The following is a 16884-nucleotide window of genomic DNA, read 5'->3' as shown; positions in this document are numbered from 1 at the left end:
CCACTGAGATTCTTCTTCTCCACCGTCTCCAACATCATATTCACATCCAACCTTCCTCTCAAGTTACCATGTATAACAAAACCATGATCAGAGTTCAACAAAAGTGAAACATGAGTCATCATTAACTCATGTTTAGTTTTTCAATTTGAGTTTGACGAGAATTCTTTCAAATTAACAACAAAAAGCTGTAGAAATTACAGATGAGAACCTCACCTAGCAAGATAACACCAGCCAGACTTATAGTTCTCAAAGAAAATATAGATCTGTGTTGTTAACTTGTTGTTATCTCTTAGCAAAACCTCTTCCATAACTAAAGAATTTCTTCTTGTCTTGTGTCAATTGGTTCCATATTACTTTAGACAATACATCTGGGCAACATCAAACCTAAGACTCCGTAAAACTCAACCTTTTGTATAAACTATTAAAGCCTCAAGCTTCTCGCCGGAAAAAAGTTCGACGTTTAGTTCGACATATCTGAAAAATTGAAAGAGAGAGATATTTTACCAATTTAAAATTCAACATATTTTAAAACCCACCAAAAAAATAACAAGAGAGGAAGCAGAAAAAAAATAAAGCCAAAGTTCAGTTTGCTACAGCTGAGAGGTTATTGGTGTAATTAACCACCCGAAAGTACCTCGGTAGCTATAAGTGTCCTAGAGTGATAATAAAAACTTAAAAGTGACCTGCAATGTTAATAACTCTTGAAAATAATACAGGAGTAGGAAGAGGAAAGAGAGAAAGGCGATGAGGTACAGAGATATTAGGGTACGAAAAAAGTTAAAAAAGTTTTAATTTAGTGAAATTGCATCCCATATACAAAACTTTTCCCATAATTAACTCAGTACCCTAAATCCCACACCGTTGTATCTTTGTTGATAGACACACAACTTGTCACATCATGTGCATTTACCTAATTTCCAACTTCTTTGTGGGTTTTTAACTAATTGACTCTTTAATTTATCTCATTTGTTACTTTTTTTTTACTTTTCAAAAAAAAAATTAAAAATCGAATTAGTAACTATTATATCATTTTAATTTGATTAACTAAAGGTAATTTGGTATTAACATTAATTTAAATCCTATTTTTCCAACTAATCAAGATAAAATCTTATTGAGACAAACTTAAGTTGAAAGTGTCCATTTGAGCCAAATTTTCCTTTTTTTTCAATTCTCTCAAAAGAAATAAGGCAAAATGTTTACTAGTCGTAAATGATTAGCTCAAATCGAAATATTCAGTTACATGAATAAAATTAATAAACTGTAAATGCAATTACATAAACTTTAATTGCAATTGAATAATTATAAAACTGAAAATCAAAACGACACGGAAAGAGAAAAGACAGTGTTGCGTCATCGAAGGGTAATAGGTGACGTGTCATATCACTTGACCACAATCACATTCGAAATACGAAAGAGCTACCAAAACGCGGAGAACCTATAAGGTTAAAAGACACGAAGTAGACCCCATTGAGCTGGCAAACTGGGGAAGAGCGAACTTTTCCTCATTCTCTTTAATTTGTTGGCAACGTGCGTTATCTTGGGCTCTTACACTGTTTGTTCCTCACCATTGTAAGATACTTTTAAATTTCTAACCTGAAAACAAATTTATTGGCAATTAAAACCAAAACCACCGACTTGGCTTTTCTCTCTCGACCTAAAAAGTAGATCTGATAACGCTCCGGCATCCGGACGGCGCGTGAGCGTGCGTGCCGGCGCCGGAGGCTTCCTCCTCCACTAATCTCGTCTCTCTTTTGCTCGACCTCCGTCTTTGCCCTGTTACCGCCTTGTCTGTGTCTCTGGTCAGAGGTTTGCTGTTGGTATCGTCACCTGCTCGTGAGGGGGTGTGGCTCCACGGTGAGTCAGTCTGTTCTGGAGGCTCGACACAGTAGAGAGGAGCAGCTACGGGTGTCGTTGTGCTTCGAACTCTCTTACCGTGTTCAACGTTGGTGTATTTGTTCATCTGTGTGTGATTTACTTTCGTTTTGGGAGGAGATTCGCCCTTGCCAAAGAAAGAAAAAGGCTTTCAGATTCAGGTTGGTGTTTTGTTTCAAAAGTTCAGGATCTGTGGATTGACGGTGTAGCTTTGCTACAATAGCCTTTTCTCGAAGCCCTTGTCTGGATCTGTTTGTCCATTTGTTTTGCGGGTCTCCTTTGCTTCTGGCTTGGTCTCTTTCTGCAGGTGATGCTTGTCCTCTTTGAGTTTGTTGTGGCTTCCATCTTGTCCTCTATTTTGCTGTTCACGGCCTATGTTGTTTGCGGCCTGTTCTTGTATTCCGAATTAGGTGGGCCTCGCTCCTAGTTGTTTGTTCAGATCGTGCGGAGATCTGTTGTGTTTGTCACTTCATACCTAGGCGTTCTATGGTCGTCGTAGATCAAGCCGTTTCCGGAAGTGTTAGCAAGATTCTTTACTCGCCAGATTATGAAGGTTCTGTTACTGGGTCCTTGAGGTGTTTCCTCAGAGTTTTAGGAGGAGGTGGTTTGGCGGTGGTCTGACCGAGGGCATTCCCACTAAGCACGTGTCATAGAGGCCCTTTCGGACAGTCTTCCTATTATTGTTAGACTTATGCTGGAAGTTTAGAAGATTAATCACTTGTGTTAAGGTTGTAATATTTCTTAATCTTGTATGTTGCCCCGTTGTGGATTCTAGTGCCCGGAGATATCTCTAAGTTCTGCCGGTTTAGCTAACCACGGAAGGGTCTTGTATCCGTTGGTTTATGTTAGTTTGTGTCGATCACAACTTTGCTATAAATAAAATCAGTTGACGGAAAAAAAAAAATTATTGGAAAACTATAATGTAAAATTAAATTTGCCAGCTTTTATGCGGCTGTTCGCCACATTCATTCACCAAAGGACATTCGACATTATTGAAGTTGTACTGATAGTTTCATAATATTTATATCATAATAAATTACTGTGATAAGACATGTGTCTTGTGTATGGTGAATTTTTATGAAAATTATTTAAGAAATAACGTATATAAAAATATAATTTATATTCTTGATCGAATTAATATATTTGGCCATTAAACAAATTTTTTAAATTTTTTTTGTTAATTACATAATTTATTTACTAATAAGTTGATCTCATTTTTTAAAATATTTTAGGTCAAAAAATCATTTATCGCACAAGAACCTAATGTTTAGGTCGAAGAATCTCAGGCTTACTATTTGGTTACTATGAAACTATGTGAGTTTGGTTTTATATTATGATTTAGCAATTTAAAAGTTAATTATGGTTATGAGAAATTTACATTCACGTGTCAATTCTATCTATCTTCAATACTTTTTTTTTTTTTTGTCGTTTTTTCATTTTGGTTGTTGTTCGATATAAATATTGATTTTTGAGTTTATTCTCATTTCGTTATTTTGTTTTGGCATGAGATTTAGAAAATATTTAAGATTTAAAAATATTAAAGAGATACATACTTATGTTATGGTCTCCGCCTTGTGCATAATAAATATTTTATATTTATTACTTATTTTATTTTTTTCTGCATATTATGAAATAATAAAATAATAATTATATATTAAATAACTAAGAAATCAGTTACTATTATGTAATAAATTGGTGTGCGCATATCAATCAAACGGCCATTCTTGTTTATTCGCAATCATTTTAGGGTAAATAAATCAAAACAATCAATTTTATCTATCGTATATGATATATAATTAAATTTAAATGATATTAACATGGATATATATTATATTTTTAATATGAATATTTATTAAATGAAGTTTCTATTCATATGATTTTATGATTATTTGCATATTTGTGTAACAAAATTTTACACCAACGATTTTTTTAATGTGGAATGTTTAGTGGTTTCAATAATTCATAATCATTTAAAAAAAAAAGAATGAAGATTTCAAAATTAAAATATTAACTTTTCATTATATGTTCAACATTTATATCAAAACGGAAGTATGTATTTTCATATGATGTATAGTTTTATTTAAACGATATGAAATATATATATATATATTAACATAACCACCTATTAAAATAAAATCATTTGTTCATATTATTTTATAATGATTGTATCTTATTACAGAAAAAAATTTAAACCTTGATCACAAAATTTTATGTGAGACTTTTAACAGCTTTATTAATTTATACTAGTTTTGAAAAATTCAAAATACAACATATACAAAAAAAATTCTAAATTTTTATTATATGACTAATGTAATTGTGTAATTTATTTTAATAATAAATAATTAAACAAAAATTATAGGAAGTATACAGATTGGTAGCAAATCTTTATTATTTAAAATCATTAATTGTCATATATATTTTAATCACATTAGGTAATTCCGTAGGTTTTATTCAAGGAAATAATATATAATAATTTCAATTTGATAAATGAATGGTCCATAATAGAAATACTATATAATATAAAATTCTCTAACAATTTAATTTTGGACTAACAAAATTATCAATTGATTCTCAAGCCGTCACGTAAGCAAAATTAGCATTCCAATTACGTGACAACTCAGCATGACACTTTTTTAATTAGTACAAACCAAATGTTATAACTTTTTTAATGTTTCTCTATTAATATATAGGAGATGTTTTGTTTTCCTAGCCTTCGTACTCCTGCAGGATCTCAAAACTAAAAATTGGCTAAAGTATTAAATTTCTGATTTGAAACCGGATATGAAATGAAAATTCTTCCATTACTTCCATTAAATTTGAATGTAGTTTCATGACGTTTTGGGATCTCAATGTAATAGAAAATATTTCAGTAGTTTTTGTTTGACTAAAATATTTCAGTATGATAGATAAAATTATAGTAAAACATAACAAAACTTTTAACAATTAGTTATTTTGTAAAGTTATAGTGCATTTAGTTTTGGGTTGGGTTTGGTAATCATTTTCCAAAACTTTAAAAATAAATAATAAAATTGTACAATAATGATTGGCATTAAATAATAATATAATGCCAATGCGAACATCGTAACATTTACCAAGTTGGCTAATGTAGGGCATGCAAAAAGGTGAAGAAAAGGGTGAAAACTACAATTCAGCCCTTGTACATTGCAAGTTTATTATTGGACGTGATTCAGCCACGAGTCATATCAATAATCTGCTCAAAAGGACGGATGATTATTTGCTAATTAATTATTTGATTGTTAGAGCAGGATTAACGCTCTCTCTTAATAGATTTTTTAGTGTAATTTTGATTTAAAAAATAAAAAAATTTAATTACCATAAGAGACGTCTCTTCCTCTCTTCGTCTGTATCTCTTCCTCTCTATCTCTCTCCTTATGATGAATCCACAGCCGTCCCGAACCTGATTCTGAACCTCCTCCGACGATACCTTCGAGTCCTCGGACACCGAAGAAGAAGGTTAGCTCCAAACTGAATCGATGGTCAGTGGGCCGAGCTTTACGATCCGGTGCCGTTAAGGAATTGATCAGAGAAACCCATGTTCCAAGTCGAAAACTTTGACGATGAGTTTGTTCAGAAGCTGGTCTATGATGCTCTCGTTTGGTTTTCCCTTCACGGGCTCGTCGTCGGTGACAAAACTTATCAGGTTAGTTGCGATCACTCTCAAGTTCCCGCCTTTTGATGTTTCAATCAGACAAACATGAAGCTTGTGCATGATGTGTTCCAGAAAAGTTGGAGGAAAGATTCAAACTTTGATCATATGTATGAGTCTTGTGTAGATAACTTGAATTATCCATCTGAATCAAGCTTAGATATCGCTTGTTATGGATGATAGAAAGAAGGTTTTGATGAGAAAGTTTTGATTTACAGAAATCAGGAACAGTTCCAGGGGTTTTGAGTTTAGATGCCCCAATTGCATTGCTACCAACTCCGTTCCTAGAAAGTTACTGGAACCAAGCTTGTGAAGTCGGCTCCTATCTTCAACGAATTGGTTGATCGTGTCAACTTGGATGCCAAATTCATACAGGGTTGTCTCTCCAGGTTTGTTCATCTAAACACTCTCTCTTTCTATCTGATTTGCATTCAAAATAGCTGTCTTTGCTTGATTCTCTATCTTGCAGAACGAAAAAAGCAGAGTTCTTTACATCTAGACTTCTAGACATTCACTCCAATCATTCATTGGTAACAATCATTCATTTGGCTGTGATTGTGTTTACAGGACATTTGTTTGGGTTTACACCGGTCAGATTATATGCTAGACGAAGACACAAAATCACTTCTTCAGATAGAGATGAATACTATTTCCTGTTCCTTTCCAGGCTTTGGTCGTCTTGTTACCGAGCTACACCAGTACGTGTATCTCCATACATACACCATCTTATGATTTAGCTTGAAGGTTAACATTCTTTTACTTCTTTCTCTTGTTTGCAGGTCATCGCTTAGATCTCATGGGGATCATCTTGGGTTAGACTCTGAACGTGTACCCAAAAACACATCCAATAGCCAGTTTGCTGACGCAATGGCTAAAGCTTGGTTGGAGTACAACAACCTAAGGTTAGCCTTACCCAAAGAACTTATTTCCAAAGGTTTCATTTTGTTTGCTCTTCTTTAACTTCAAAACAGGAAATGGCTTTTGTTGTTGTTGCAGTACGTGAAAGAGCTTTTGTTGTTGTTGCAGTGATGGCCAAGAAGTCTCGGTGGTTTATTACAGATCATTTTCCATCTGAATCAGTATGTAACTATCTTCTTTTCCATTTTGTGGCTTGACCATTTTAAGAATATTCTGAATCAGTATTGTGAATTTGAAGGAATGGAATGCTAGGTTGCTTATAGAGCAGTCCTCAGCAGTCAAATGCCCGTCTATAGCTTATCAGTTAGCTGGCACCAAGAAAATCCAGCAGGAACTTGCAAAACCAGGTGTTCTCGAGAGGTACAGTGGATCATCTTTTTATTCATGTTTCTGTTGGTTTATTCCCTTCTATATATTAAGTTTTGGTAAAACCAAACAATTTGATCACAAATTTTCTCATTTTCTCATTTTCTCATTCTCTATATAAAGTCATATTTTCTTTTCTCCTTCTCTATATAAAGGGTTAATCATTCTCTATATAAACCAAATAATTTTTTTTTAAGAACCCTTAATTAAGAGACTAGCATTGGAGCATATAAATGTTGGTGTCTCTTAACTAAGTTCTTAAGTAATATTTATTATTAAAAAAGTCATTAAGAGACCCTAATGGGGTTGTAGGGTTTATCATGCTCTTAGAGTTTGCCGATTTATAATAGTAATTGATCATGAGAGATTCCCAACGGAAAAAAGAAGCACGCCGTTGAAATCATATTCAAAGAGAGTGTCATAAAATCGACCAGTCAAAGATCAAACGGGAGGTATCACCTTTTTTCTTCTAGTACTCCATCCATTTCTGAATAGACGATGTTTTAGAGAGTTTTTTATGTTTCAAAATATATGATGTTTCAAAATAGAAGATGTTTTCATATATCACACTTTTTAACTTTATCAAAAACCGTGTAACAATAATATTTGCAGTCTGTTTTGTGATTGGTTGAATAACTTTTAATTTATATTTTAATTATATTTTTAAGATAAAAACAAATTTCTTATTAGTTGTGTGCAATCCTAAAACTTCATGTATTTTTGAAACAAATGGAGTATTAAAACTAGGGTTGAACCCGCCATACGAACGGGTGAACAAATGAACGAACAACCAAATAAGCAATACAAGATATTATAAATTTTTATTACCATCTGATAATTTTAATTTATTTTCAGTAAAAAATAATATAAGCTTTCATTTTAATTACCATCTCTAATGATATTTTTAAAAAATTTATTGTATGCTTATGTTTATTTTCTTTCATGTGTTATAGAGTTCTTATTTTGTAATGCATAAGTTTTGCTTAAATGTAATCTTGCTTTTGTATAGATGTGAGAGCTAATTTCATGTTTATATATTGAAAATTTGTTTAACATGTGTCATAGATGGTTAAAATGTTTATTTTATATACATGCTTTTGTATCAACATTTACATGCTCAGTTATATATTTTTGGAATGATCCTTATGATTTCTTGTCTTTGATATCAAGATGTGCTCTAAAAAATTAGCTACATTACGTTTATTGTGCTACCATGGGTTTATCATTATTATTACCTTTTTATAACACAGTGGGATTATTGATTAAAACTTATTTAAGACTAATTCAAAATAATATTATTTTATTGAGTACTAAATATACTTGGCCTTATGAACAAAAGACATATTTGCTAAAATAATATTATTTTATTAAGTACTAAAATCAAACTACATTTTTAAAATTTTAGTTTACAGCACACACATAATAATTGTATTGTCTAGTCTCACATACTTTATATATTTCCTCTGATAAATTCACATATGGTTCATGCAAGATATTGATATATATATAAAACTAAGCATACATAAATATACTTGGCCTTATGAACAAAAGGCATATTTGCGTTTACTTAGTTGGCATACTCGCACAGTGTCTATATGTTACTTGTAAACTTCAAATACAAAACATGCAGTCTTATGTTTTGTCTGCATACATTTGGAAGACTTACATGAAGTCTACAAAAAACATTTGGATTTAACGTAAGTCGTCTACCTATGATTTGCAGACATAATGTAAGTCCACAAGCTCGGAATTTCGGAAACAGACACAAATTCGTAGACTTCGAGCTAGTCTATCAAACATCCATAAAACAAAAGTAAGTCTACGAAATTGATTTTTAGAGTCTACCAAAATCTCGTAGGTTTCATGACTGTCTACCAAGTGTCCTTAGACTTCTATTTTAATCTACCAAAACTTGGAGATTTTGTTGAAGTCCACTGTATATATGTAGACTAAATATAAATTTGCAATATTAGTTTCTGAAGTCTACCAAATTTTGAAGATTTGCTAAACGTCGGTTGAATGTTTGCAGACTTAATGTAAGTCTAGACACCTATGAATTATGCCAAACACACATACTTCAAAGTCTTCTGAGCTATTATTTTCAAGAACATGGCAGACTTTGTGTGCTCATGCGATAACAAATGTTCTATATATGATGAATGAATCATGAAATTGAGGGTCTGTTTTTGTTCTTTTATTTTCCTGATTTTTGATATGTAAAACTGAGGATAAAGTTAACAGTTTTATGATAACTATGTATGAAGGATTTGATCTTTGATGCTTTCTTTTTCTCTCTTTTAACAAGTTAGTATTTAGAAACTTAAAAGGTAGATGGGTGAACACTGAACAAAGAAAATTTTAATAAACCAACAAAATTGATTTTCAAAACAAAATTTTCCTTTTTAAAATAAACATGCTTTCCTTTTTTAAGAGACTACTGATACGTATTTAATGTCTGGTTTATTTAAGTTGATTTATTTCTTTTTCTTAAAATAACCTAATAAATGATAATATATTTGTAATTAAAGTATTTAATATTTATGTGGTAAATAAACTCAATGATAATATTGTAAATTTGTTTTACAAAACTCTTGAAAAATCTAGATAGGTTATTCTAGTTATATTTCATATTTTTAGGGTTATTATAGCAAATGTCCCTAATAATAATAATATCATTTAAAGCATTTTAAACAATACTGATCAGCATTCATCAACCAATTATGAATGCATGTTTAAGAGAAGACGTATACCAAAGAATTTGAGGCACTTCACATTAGGAATAAGATTCAATATTACTACTACACAATAATTTGAGGCTCTATATTAGATTCTGTATGGGGTTAAAGACGGAATGAGTGTCTTAGGAATAAGAACCCATATCACAAAAGCTTGTGTCCATGCTTACTTAGTTACTTCTTACTTCTTAATTTTGAAGTGGCTGTTGAAGCTTGCTTTAACATAAGTGTGACAACCCGTCCCGTGGGAACTACCCGTCCAGTGGACCCCAGGTTCACAGCTCTGCAGGGCACCGACTCCAACCCCTCCATTATGAGCCCTCACTCACTCCATAATTAGGTTGTTGGTGCGCTTGACGTTACTCGAACCCAAGACCTCACCCTTTAACAGCATTCCCACATGACAAGTTGTTACCAATTGATCTGCAGTAATGATCCTGATTTTTCTGGTGGGTCAGTTTGACATTTATTAAAAATTAAAGTCCAATTCTATCTTTTTACTTTGTCCCACATTGGAAGTTTAGAAAATCTACTTCCCTTCCCTTCTCCTATAAAATAAACTTCACCCATTCTTTTTATTCTCATCAAGTCAAAGTATTTCTTTACGCGTGACGAGTTGTTGAATTATCCAACGATCAGTTACTAGTGAATTTTTCCGGTGGAATTTCTGAGCGAGTTTCCGGCGGGATTTCTGGACGAGCTTCTGGCGGGTTGTTTTGGTAAGTTTGTCGTCTTCCTATTTCTAGTTATAGGAGTCTATTTAGGGAACGTTTCTATTTCAGGAAAGTTGTCATTTTAGGAAAGTTCTATTTTAGGAAAGTTTCCATCTTAAGAAAGTTTCCATTTTGGGAAACTTTATTTCCTGAGACTCTGAGCCTAAGCTGTTAACTCTCATGTTGCAGCTGACCTCAGTTGACCATCTTCAGCTGTTCATTCCAGCCAGTAACTAAGGTGAGGGCTACTCCGTTAAATCTCGAGCTAGTTTAGTACTACTATTATGGAAAGTCTATTTTCGAAACGTGATCCGTCTCTGTGAATCGAGTTTGTTTGATAGTCTTGCTTATTTGTTTATTATTATTTGCTTGTTAAATTGAAAATAGGATAATAGAGGATTCAACGGTTGACTGAATTGAATAAATTGAGAACTGTTATTTATATATGTATACATAAGTCTGTTATGAGATTGCGGGGCACAAAGATGTTGTGCTAACGACGCATTGTTTGGAGATTGCGGGACACAGAGATGTTTGTGTTAGCGGCGTGTTAGTGGCGCATTGTATGGAGATTGCGGGGCATATGGAAGTCTATTCTAGCGGTGCATTGTATGGGGATTGTGGGGTACATAGACGTTTGTACTAGCGGTGCATAGGTGATTGCGGGGTACAACAATGGACTCTTGTACTAGCGGCGCATAGAGTTGTATATTTATATCCGTATGGGAGAATGCAGGGTGTGTGATCTAGTTATGCACTATCAGCGCATTCGATGTTTTATGTGGTATATTAGACACCGTGTTTGTTTCATGCTAGAGCTAGGCCTACATAGTCGTAGTGCTATGTACTGAGTCAGTGGTTTGCGTTTTAGCATCCATACCTCACTGAGTGACTTCTCTGTTGCTCATCCCTCTTTCTTTCCCCCTTTCAGGTGAGACCGACGGGCAGGAGTGATTGCTATCAGATTGGTACTTTGGGAGTTTTATTTCTTTCTTTTTCAGACTTGCGATTTTTATGCTTTTATCGATATTTTCGGAATTTATTATGTTATTTGGATTTATGGCTATTTATTGAATTTATGGAGTGTGGAGACGATTCATGAGGATTAATAAATGATGATTTCATGATTATTAATTTTATTATTTATTTTGAAAAATACGGGTGTTACAATAAGGGTTTCCTTTCATGTCGAGGTTGTGCTAGCATCTTAGTGTTTGAGGATTGATATCCGAACAATTTGTTTACTGCAACTTATACATAATATATCATGAATTTCTGTCATTGATCTGAAAACCAACAAAAAATCTGAAAATGCACCAACTGCTAAAGCTCACTCAGAGTTTCTGCGTATCTAGTTGAGAAGATCTTTCGTAGCTCTTTATCCATTATTTTAAAAATATCTACAATAGGTAACCGTGAATAGTAATAAACGTCATGATTATATGATATGAAGGGACTAATTGATGATATTTTTTGGGAGAGATTCATACAGCTTTCCCCAAGTCTTGACAATGGCTTCAACTTTAGCGAAAACTACTCTTCTTAAACCCAATCATCTACCCCATTATAAATCGATCATCACCGCCTCTGTATCTCCACCTCTCTATAATCCACTTCGACACCACGTCAACCACCGCGATTTCATTGCCTTGTTGGTTGCATTAACGCTTCTTCTAAGTCCATGTATATCTATATCACTACATACCTGGATCCTAACTTGCTGACCCCACATTTTGAAGAACTCTCTTTGAACTTTCCATGTCTGAAACGACAGTGAATCCAAATAGAAGCTTTAACATTACTACACATACATTTGCAGAAAGCATTCTAGATCTTCATCATATGCTCTTAGCCTCTTCTTCCATGTTGGCAAACTGGATAACCTTTGACTGTGCCGCCTTCAACGTGTTATCCCGAAACGCTCTGAATCTGAGCCGCTGCTTTTGCGGCAGTTTGGTATGCCACCAGAGCATCGGTAAGATTCAGTTAATCATCTAGGAGAGCGCCTCAGTTTGACACCTCCCCCTTGCAAGCCTCATGGTGTCCACTACTTGCCAGCAACCTTCATGTTCATAAATTGAGACACCAAACATTATTTTGAAAGATAAGCAGATAAAACATGAAATTCACATCGTTGGGCCAAAGCTCTAACACAATATTAATATATTCAATTATTTTAAAAGATGATGGTGAATGGACATTACACCCTGATTTTATGCCTGAGACCTAAACCAAGATTCATATTCACATGTTTAATGGCATTTTCGCATTTTCAAGGTAAAAAAATAATATTGAAATGAGTGGTGTAGTTGACAAAGTTGGAGTTATATATTTGTTGAAAAACAGAACTTACTTTTATAATGTAGCAGAACCTAGATCTGGAACATAAGAAGTTGCCGATTAAAAATTCACATGACTTATTAGGATATATTGGAGGTGTAAACATTACCGTTTGTATATACATAAACGAACCAATGCTTTCTTCCACACAATCAAAGAGACCGCAGCTGAAGATGTATTTAAATTTGGTAGGAGAATCATTTGCATCTGCCACTTTTTAAGATGAGCTACAATGTAAGTTTTTTTTCGTCAAAAGATAAAAAAAAAACGGAAACCTCGAGAACAAATAAATGTTGATTTTTAAAAGCTGAGAAGAAGTAGTGATATGAGAAGCTTTGAACTAACTTATAAAACGAATTCTTTATTTATCTACATGTTTGCTTCAGCACATCTCCGTCTGTAACTGAAATCTCCAACCTTATTTCCTGAGCATCATTTTGTAGATTTATATACATGTTTCAAACAAAAGCTGATTAGCAAATTAGGAGAGATAGCCTGAACGAAAAGGCTAAGATGATAAAGTTGTTGGTAAAACTGTGTGCGAGGCAATTCGTCGAACACTTGGTGACTTGCATCGAGATGGTCCTGCAAGGTCTTCGTCCTCTTTCGTGGTTAGTGAGATGCCATGTTCCCACTCCTGCTGAACACGTCTTATTCAATCTTGTCTCGTTGAAGAGACATATGTTTCTCGCAGTGCCGTCCCAAACATTTTTAATGCTTAAAGCATGTCAAAAATAATGTGGCCCTTATAGTAAATTGCCAAAACAATTATAACAAAGAGAGTTGTGGTGTAAATCGAACCAGAGGAAAGAAGATCACTAACTTCTCCTATGAAACAATTTGACCTGCAACTAAAATTAGAAAATGTGGCATATATTTTATTTTTTTAATATGTGGCTTAAAGCCATTGCTTCACCTGCTTTAATGCAGGGACGGGCCTGGTTTCTCGTTCTTAACCTCAACGCCGCCTAATCCTGGAGATCCAAGCGGAATCCATCTCTACATGTTTGATCTCTGCTCCATCACTCCGCCTTGTTTCATTCTCCCTCTCTATAATTTTGCTTCTGATTTGTCCTCCCTTTTGAAAAACAACGTAAGTTAATATACAGATTGATGAAAAAGGACATGGGAGGTATTACTGATTCTTCCGAGGAGCAACGGTCTTCTCCTTGTCATGAGATTTCAAGGAAGTCATTAGATTTGATGTCATCGTGTCGATTGAAACCCAAATCCCTCCTAGCTAAGGAATAACTGAAACCCTAATCACAGTGCAGTTGATTGGTCAATTAACGATGAGTATTTTCAATTTTGATCTGAAAGCTGAGCGGCCTTTTTCATAAATAGATATGTGAGCAGAAGTATAGATGGGAGAAAAACATAGTATAATTAGATCAACATACTACAATTACACCGAAAGAAAGGTCAACAGATAGATCGAATTCAATGGAATGAAAGAATCTCTATCGACGAAAAGAGATAGGTTGAGCCGTTGAGGTAACGTGGTGTTAATATAAAAATTGATCGGCTAGACATGATTAATGGATTTGACAAATAAAATAAGGATAAACTCAGTTTGCAAAGGAGTGTCGGGTGGCACAAAATGTCTCATGCTCTCTTGCTGATGTGGCTTAAGAAAAGAGAAAACTCTCATTTACTATAGGGCAAATCTCCAAAATAGCACTTTTCTAAGTTTATGTTACCAAAATAGTCTTCAAAACCTGAAATGACCAAAATAACATTTTATCTTTTGAAAATTTTATTTTTATTTTATTTTTCAAAATTTGAAATCTTATCTCAAAACCCCACTCCCCAACTTTTTTTTTTTTTTGCTAACCGAGTATCCTGGCCCCACCGAGGTGGTCCAGACTAGAGACCGAAGTGAGCAAGGACGCTGCCAGGGCGTCACCATGTGGCTCACCGTGTAACGGTCTTCGGTCTCGGATGCTGCAGCCCATATGTAAATTCCGCAGTGGCCAAGGCTCGAACCCAGGGGCGGGCACTAACATAACAAACAAAACCTAACAATAACATAAACCTAAACTTTACATCCCCAACTTTAAACCTAAAACCTAAACTCTACTCCCCAACTTTAAACCTAAAACCTAAACTCTAAACCTTAAACCCTAAACCCCACCCTTAACTCTAAACTCTAAACCCCACCCCTAAATTATAAACCCTAAATCCTAAACCCTAAACCCTAAATCCTAAATCCCATCCCTTAACTCTAAACCCCACCCATAAACTCTAAACCCTAAACCATAAACTCTAAACTCTAAACTCTAAACTAAACTCTAAACCCTAAACTCTAAACTCTAAATCCTACACCCTAAATCCTAAATCCCACCTCTTAACTCTAAACCCTAATGTCTAAATTAATTTACCATTGGGATATAAGTGTATATTTTATCTCTTTTGATAAAACATTAAGTGCTATTTTGGTCATTTTTATTTTTAGAGGCTATATTTGTGACAAAAACTTTTTTAGTGTTATCTTAGTCATTTTCTCTTTATTATAATAGATAGATAGATAATTTTTAATATGTTTGTGGAATTTTAAATGTAAGTTGTTACGTTTGGTATTTCCTTATTTGCACGGACGGATCCAGAAATTTGTTTAGTCTGGGCACATAATTATATTTACTATAACTAATATAATAATTTGTTCAAAATATAACAGTCATATCAAAGCTCAAAATAAACTAAAAGTATTCAATAAACTAAAACATAAAACAAATATAATTAGGAAACTTATATTAAACTATAGACATTGGTTTTCAATGTAGATTGACATTGTTTCTTACACTATTGTTCTATAAACACCTAATAAAAATAACTATAATAGTATTTTAAATACAGTAGTGAAAAGAAGTGAATAATTTAGCTGAAATCAAACATATGGTAAACTATTAGAAATGATAGATAATCTTACTTAGAAGAAACTCTAAAGAAGTAATTTTGATAGATTCATAACAATGTAGAATTGTTAAATTAATAACTATAATTAATCTCAACACTATAAATACTCCATGTACAAAGGTTTGTGCTATTTAGTAAAAATAAGAAAGCTTCTTTTGTCTGCAGATATTTTTTTTACAAAAGAAAAAAGACATAGGATTTGTAGCATTCAACTTCAACGAGAAAATATAAGGCTTTTAATATTTTGACTAGTAATTATATGGGCTGGAATACATTCATTTTATTTGTAATTGGACTAAAACTTTTTTGTTTTGTTTTGATTGGGTGGAGCCCTTTTTTTTTTGTTTTAATTGGATGGGACATTGTTATTAAGGCTTGAACGGTGACTAAGAGAATGAGTGAAAATAGTGAATTTCTTAACATTTTTTACAATTTATACCATTTATAAAGAATATTTATTACCTATGAATTCTTAACATTGTTTAACATTTAAAGAATAAAAGACTATAATTATTCCTTATCAAATTAAGAAATAAATAGATTTTTTTCCTTTCATTCTTTTTTTTTCTTTCATTCTTTTTTTTTCTTATTCTTCGTATTCATGTATTCCTTTAATAGTTACTAGTTAGAGTCTAAATGTTAACTAACATATATTTTTTGGAGAAAAAAAAAAGAAAACGTGTTTTCTTTCTCAGCGGTCTTATGTTTTTTCACTTCTTATTACCACACGCAAACAAAAACAACATACATGAATAATAGTCTCTTACTGATAAAACTTGAAATTCCTTTTCTTTTTCTCGTATAAAGATAATTAGGTTGATAAAAGAAGCGTAAGTTAACTAAATTTAGGGTAAACATAGCTTAAAAATATTTAACCACTAGTGGTATTCCGGCGCTACGCGCCGGGTTCGTATGTTTTGTTCTCTAATGAGTTAATAATAGGAGTTTTGATCCATTTGATATTGGTTAGTGATAGTAATATATTACTTTGTTTTGTAGTTGCTTAGGTCAAAGATAAATAGAATAAGTGGTGTTCATAAATTAATGTAATAAAATATAATAAATAGTTCACTACAAGAAAACATCAAGGATTCTGAGGGAAAAAATCGTCGGAATTTCGTCGGAATATCTTTATTCCGACGAAATTCCGACGAAACACGTCGTCGGAAATAATTCCTCGGAATTTTTTTTTCCTCGGAAATCCCTCGGAATTTTCCGACGGAATTCCGAGGAAATAAATTTCCGAGGATCCCTTGTTTGTCGGAAAAGTCCTCGGAATATACCGAGGGAGAACTTCGTCGGGATAATTTCTCGGAAGTTCATCGATCGATGCGTGTTTGGACATATATACATCGAT

The 16884-nt window shown here is 33.3% G+C and overlaps 1 protein-coding gene and 1 long non-coding RNA gene across 21 annotated transcripts; one reads left to right on the top strand and one right to left on the bottom strand.

Moving 5' to 3' along the window:
* Positions 1-4946: 4946 nt before the first annotated feature.
* Positions 4947-11401, top strand: LOC106404109 (glutathione synthetase, chloroplastic-like). 18 transcript variants are annotated; one of them, XR_007323830.1, is made up of 10 exons: positions 4951-5533; positions 5758-5928; positions 6107-6237; positions 6319-6441; positions 6536-6618; positions 6696-6817; positions 7136-7275; positions 8547-8636; positions 9759-10509; positions 11203-11401. XR_007323830.1 is itself a non-coding variant. In XM_048758252.1 (8 exons), exons 3-8 carry the CDS (start codon positions 6140-6142, stop codon positions 8959-8961), a joined length of 627 nt encoding a protein of 208 aa, XP_048614209.1. In that variant the 5' UTR covers positions 5093-5533; positions 5758-5928; positions 6107-6139; the 3' UTR covers positions 8962-9096. The 18 variants fall into 18 exon arrangements, 3 of the variants coding, with proteins under 3 accessions (XP_048614209.1, XP_048614211.1, XP_048614210.1); XR_007323831.1 differs by having other exon boundaries at positions 4983-5533; positions 6696-7275; positions 9759-10277; positions 10461-10509; XR_007323827.1 differs by having other exon boundaries at positions 4947-5533; positions 6696-7275.
* Positions 11402-11639: 238 nt separating this feature from the next.
* On the bottom strand, positions 11640-14409 carry LOC106405036. 3 transcript variants are annotated; one of them, XR_001281228.3, is made up of 3 exons: positions 12957-14409; positions 12721-12824; positions 11640-12333 (listed from the first exon to the last, which is right to left on the bottom strand). It is a non-coding gene; the product is annotated as an uncharacterized LOC106405036 (long non-coding RNA). The 3 variants fall into 3 exon arrangements; XR_007323838.1 differs by having other exon boundaries at positions 12721-12818; XR_007323837.1 differs by having other exon boundaries at positions 12721-14409.
* Between the last annotated feature and the right edge of the window lie 2475 nt (positions 14410-16884).

Source organism: Brassica napus, chromosome C5 (genome assembly GCF_020379485.1).
Source record: "Brassica napus cultivar Da-Ae chromosome C5, Da-Ae, whole genome shotgun sequence".
NCBI classification, from domain to species: domain Eukaryota; kingdom Viridiplantae; phylum Streptophyta; class Magnoliopsida; order Brassicales; family Brassicaceae; genus Brassica; species Brassica napus.
Note: the sequence above shows the minus strand (reverse complement) of the source record. Positions and strands in the feature narration are given on the sequence as shown.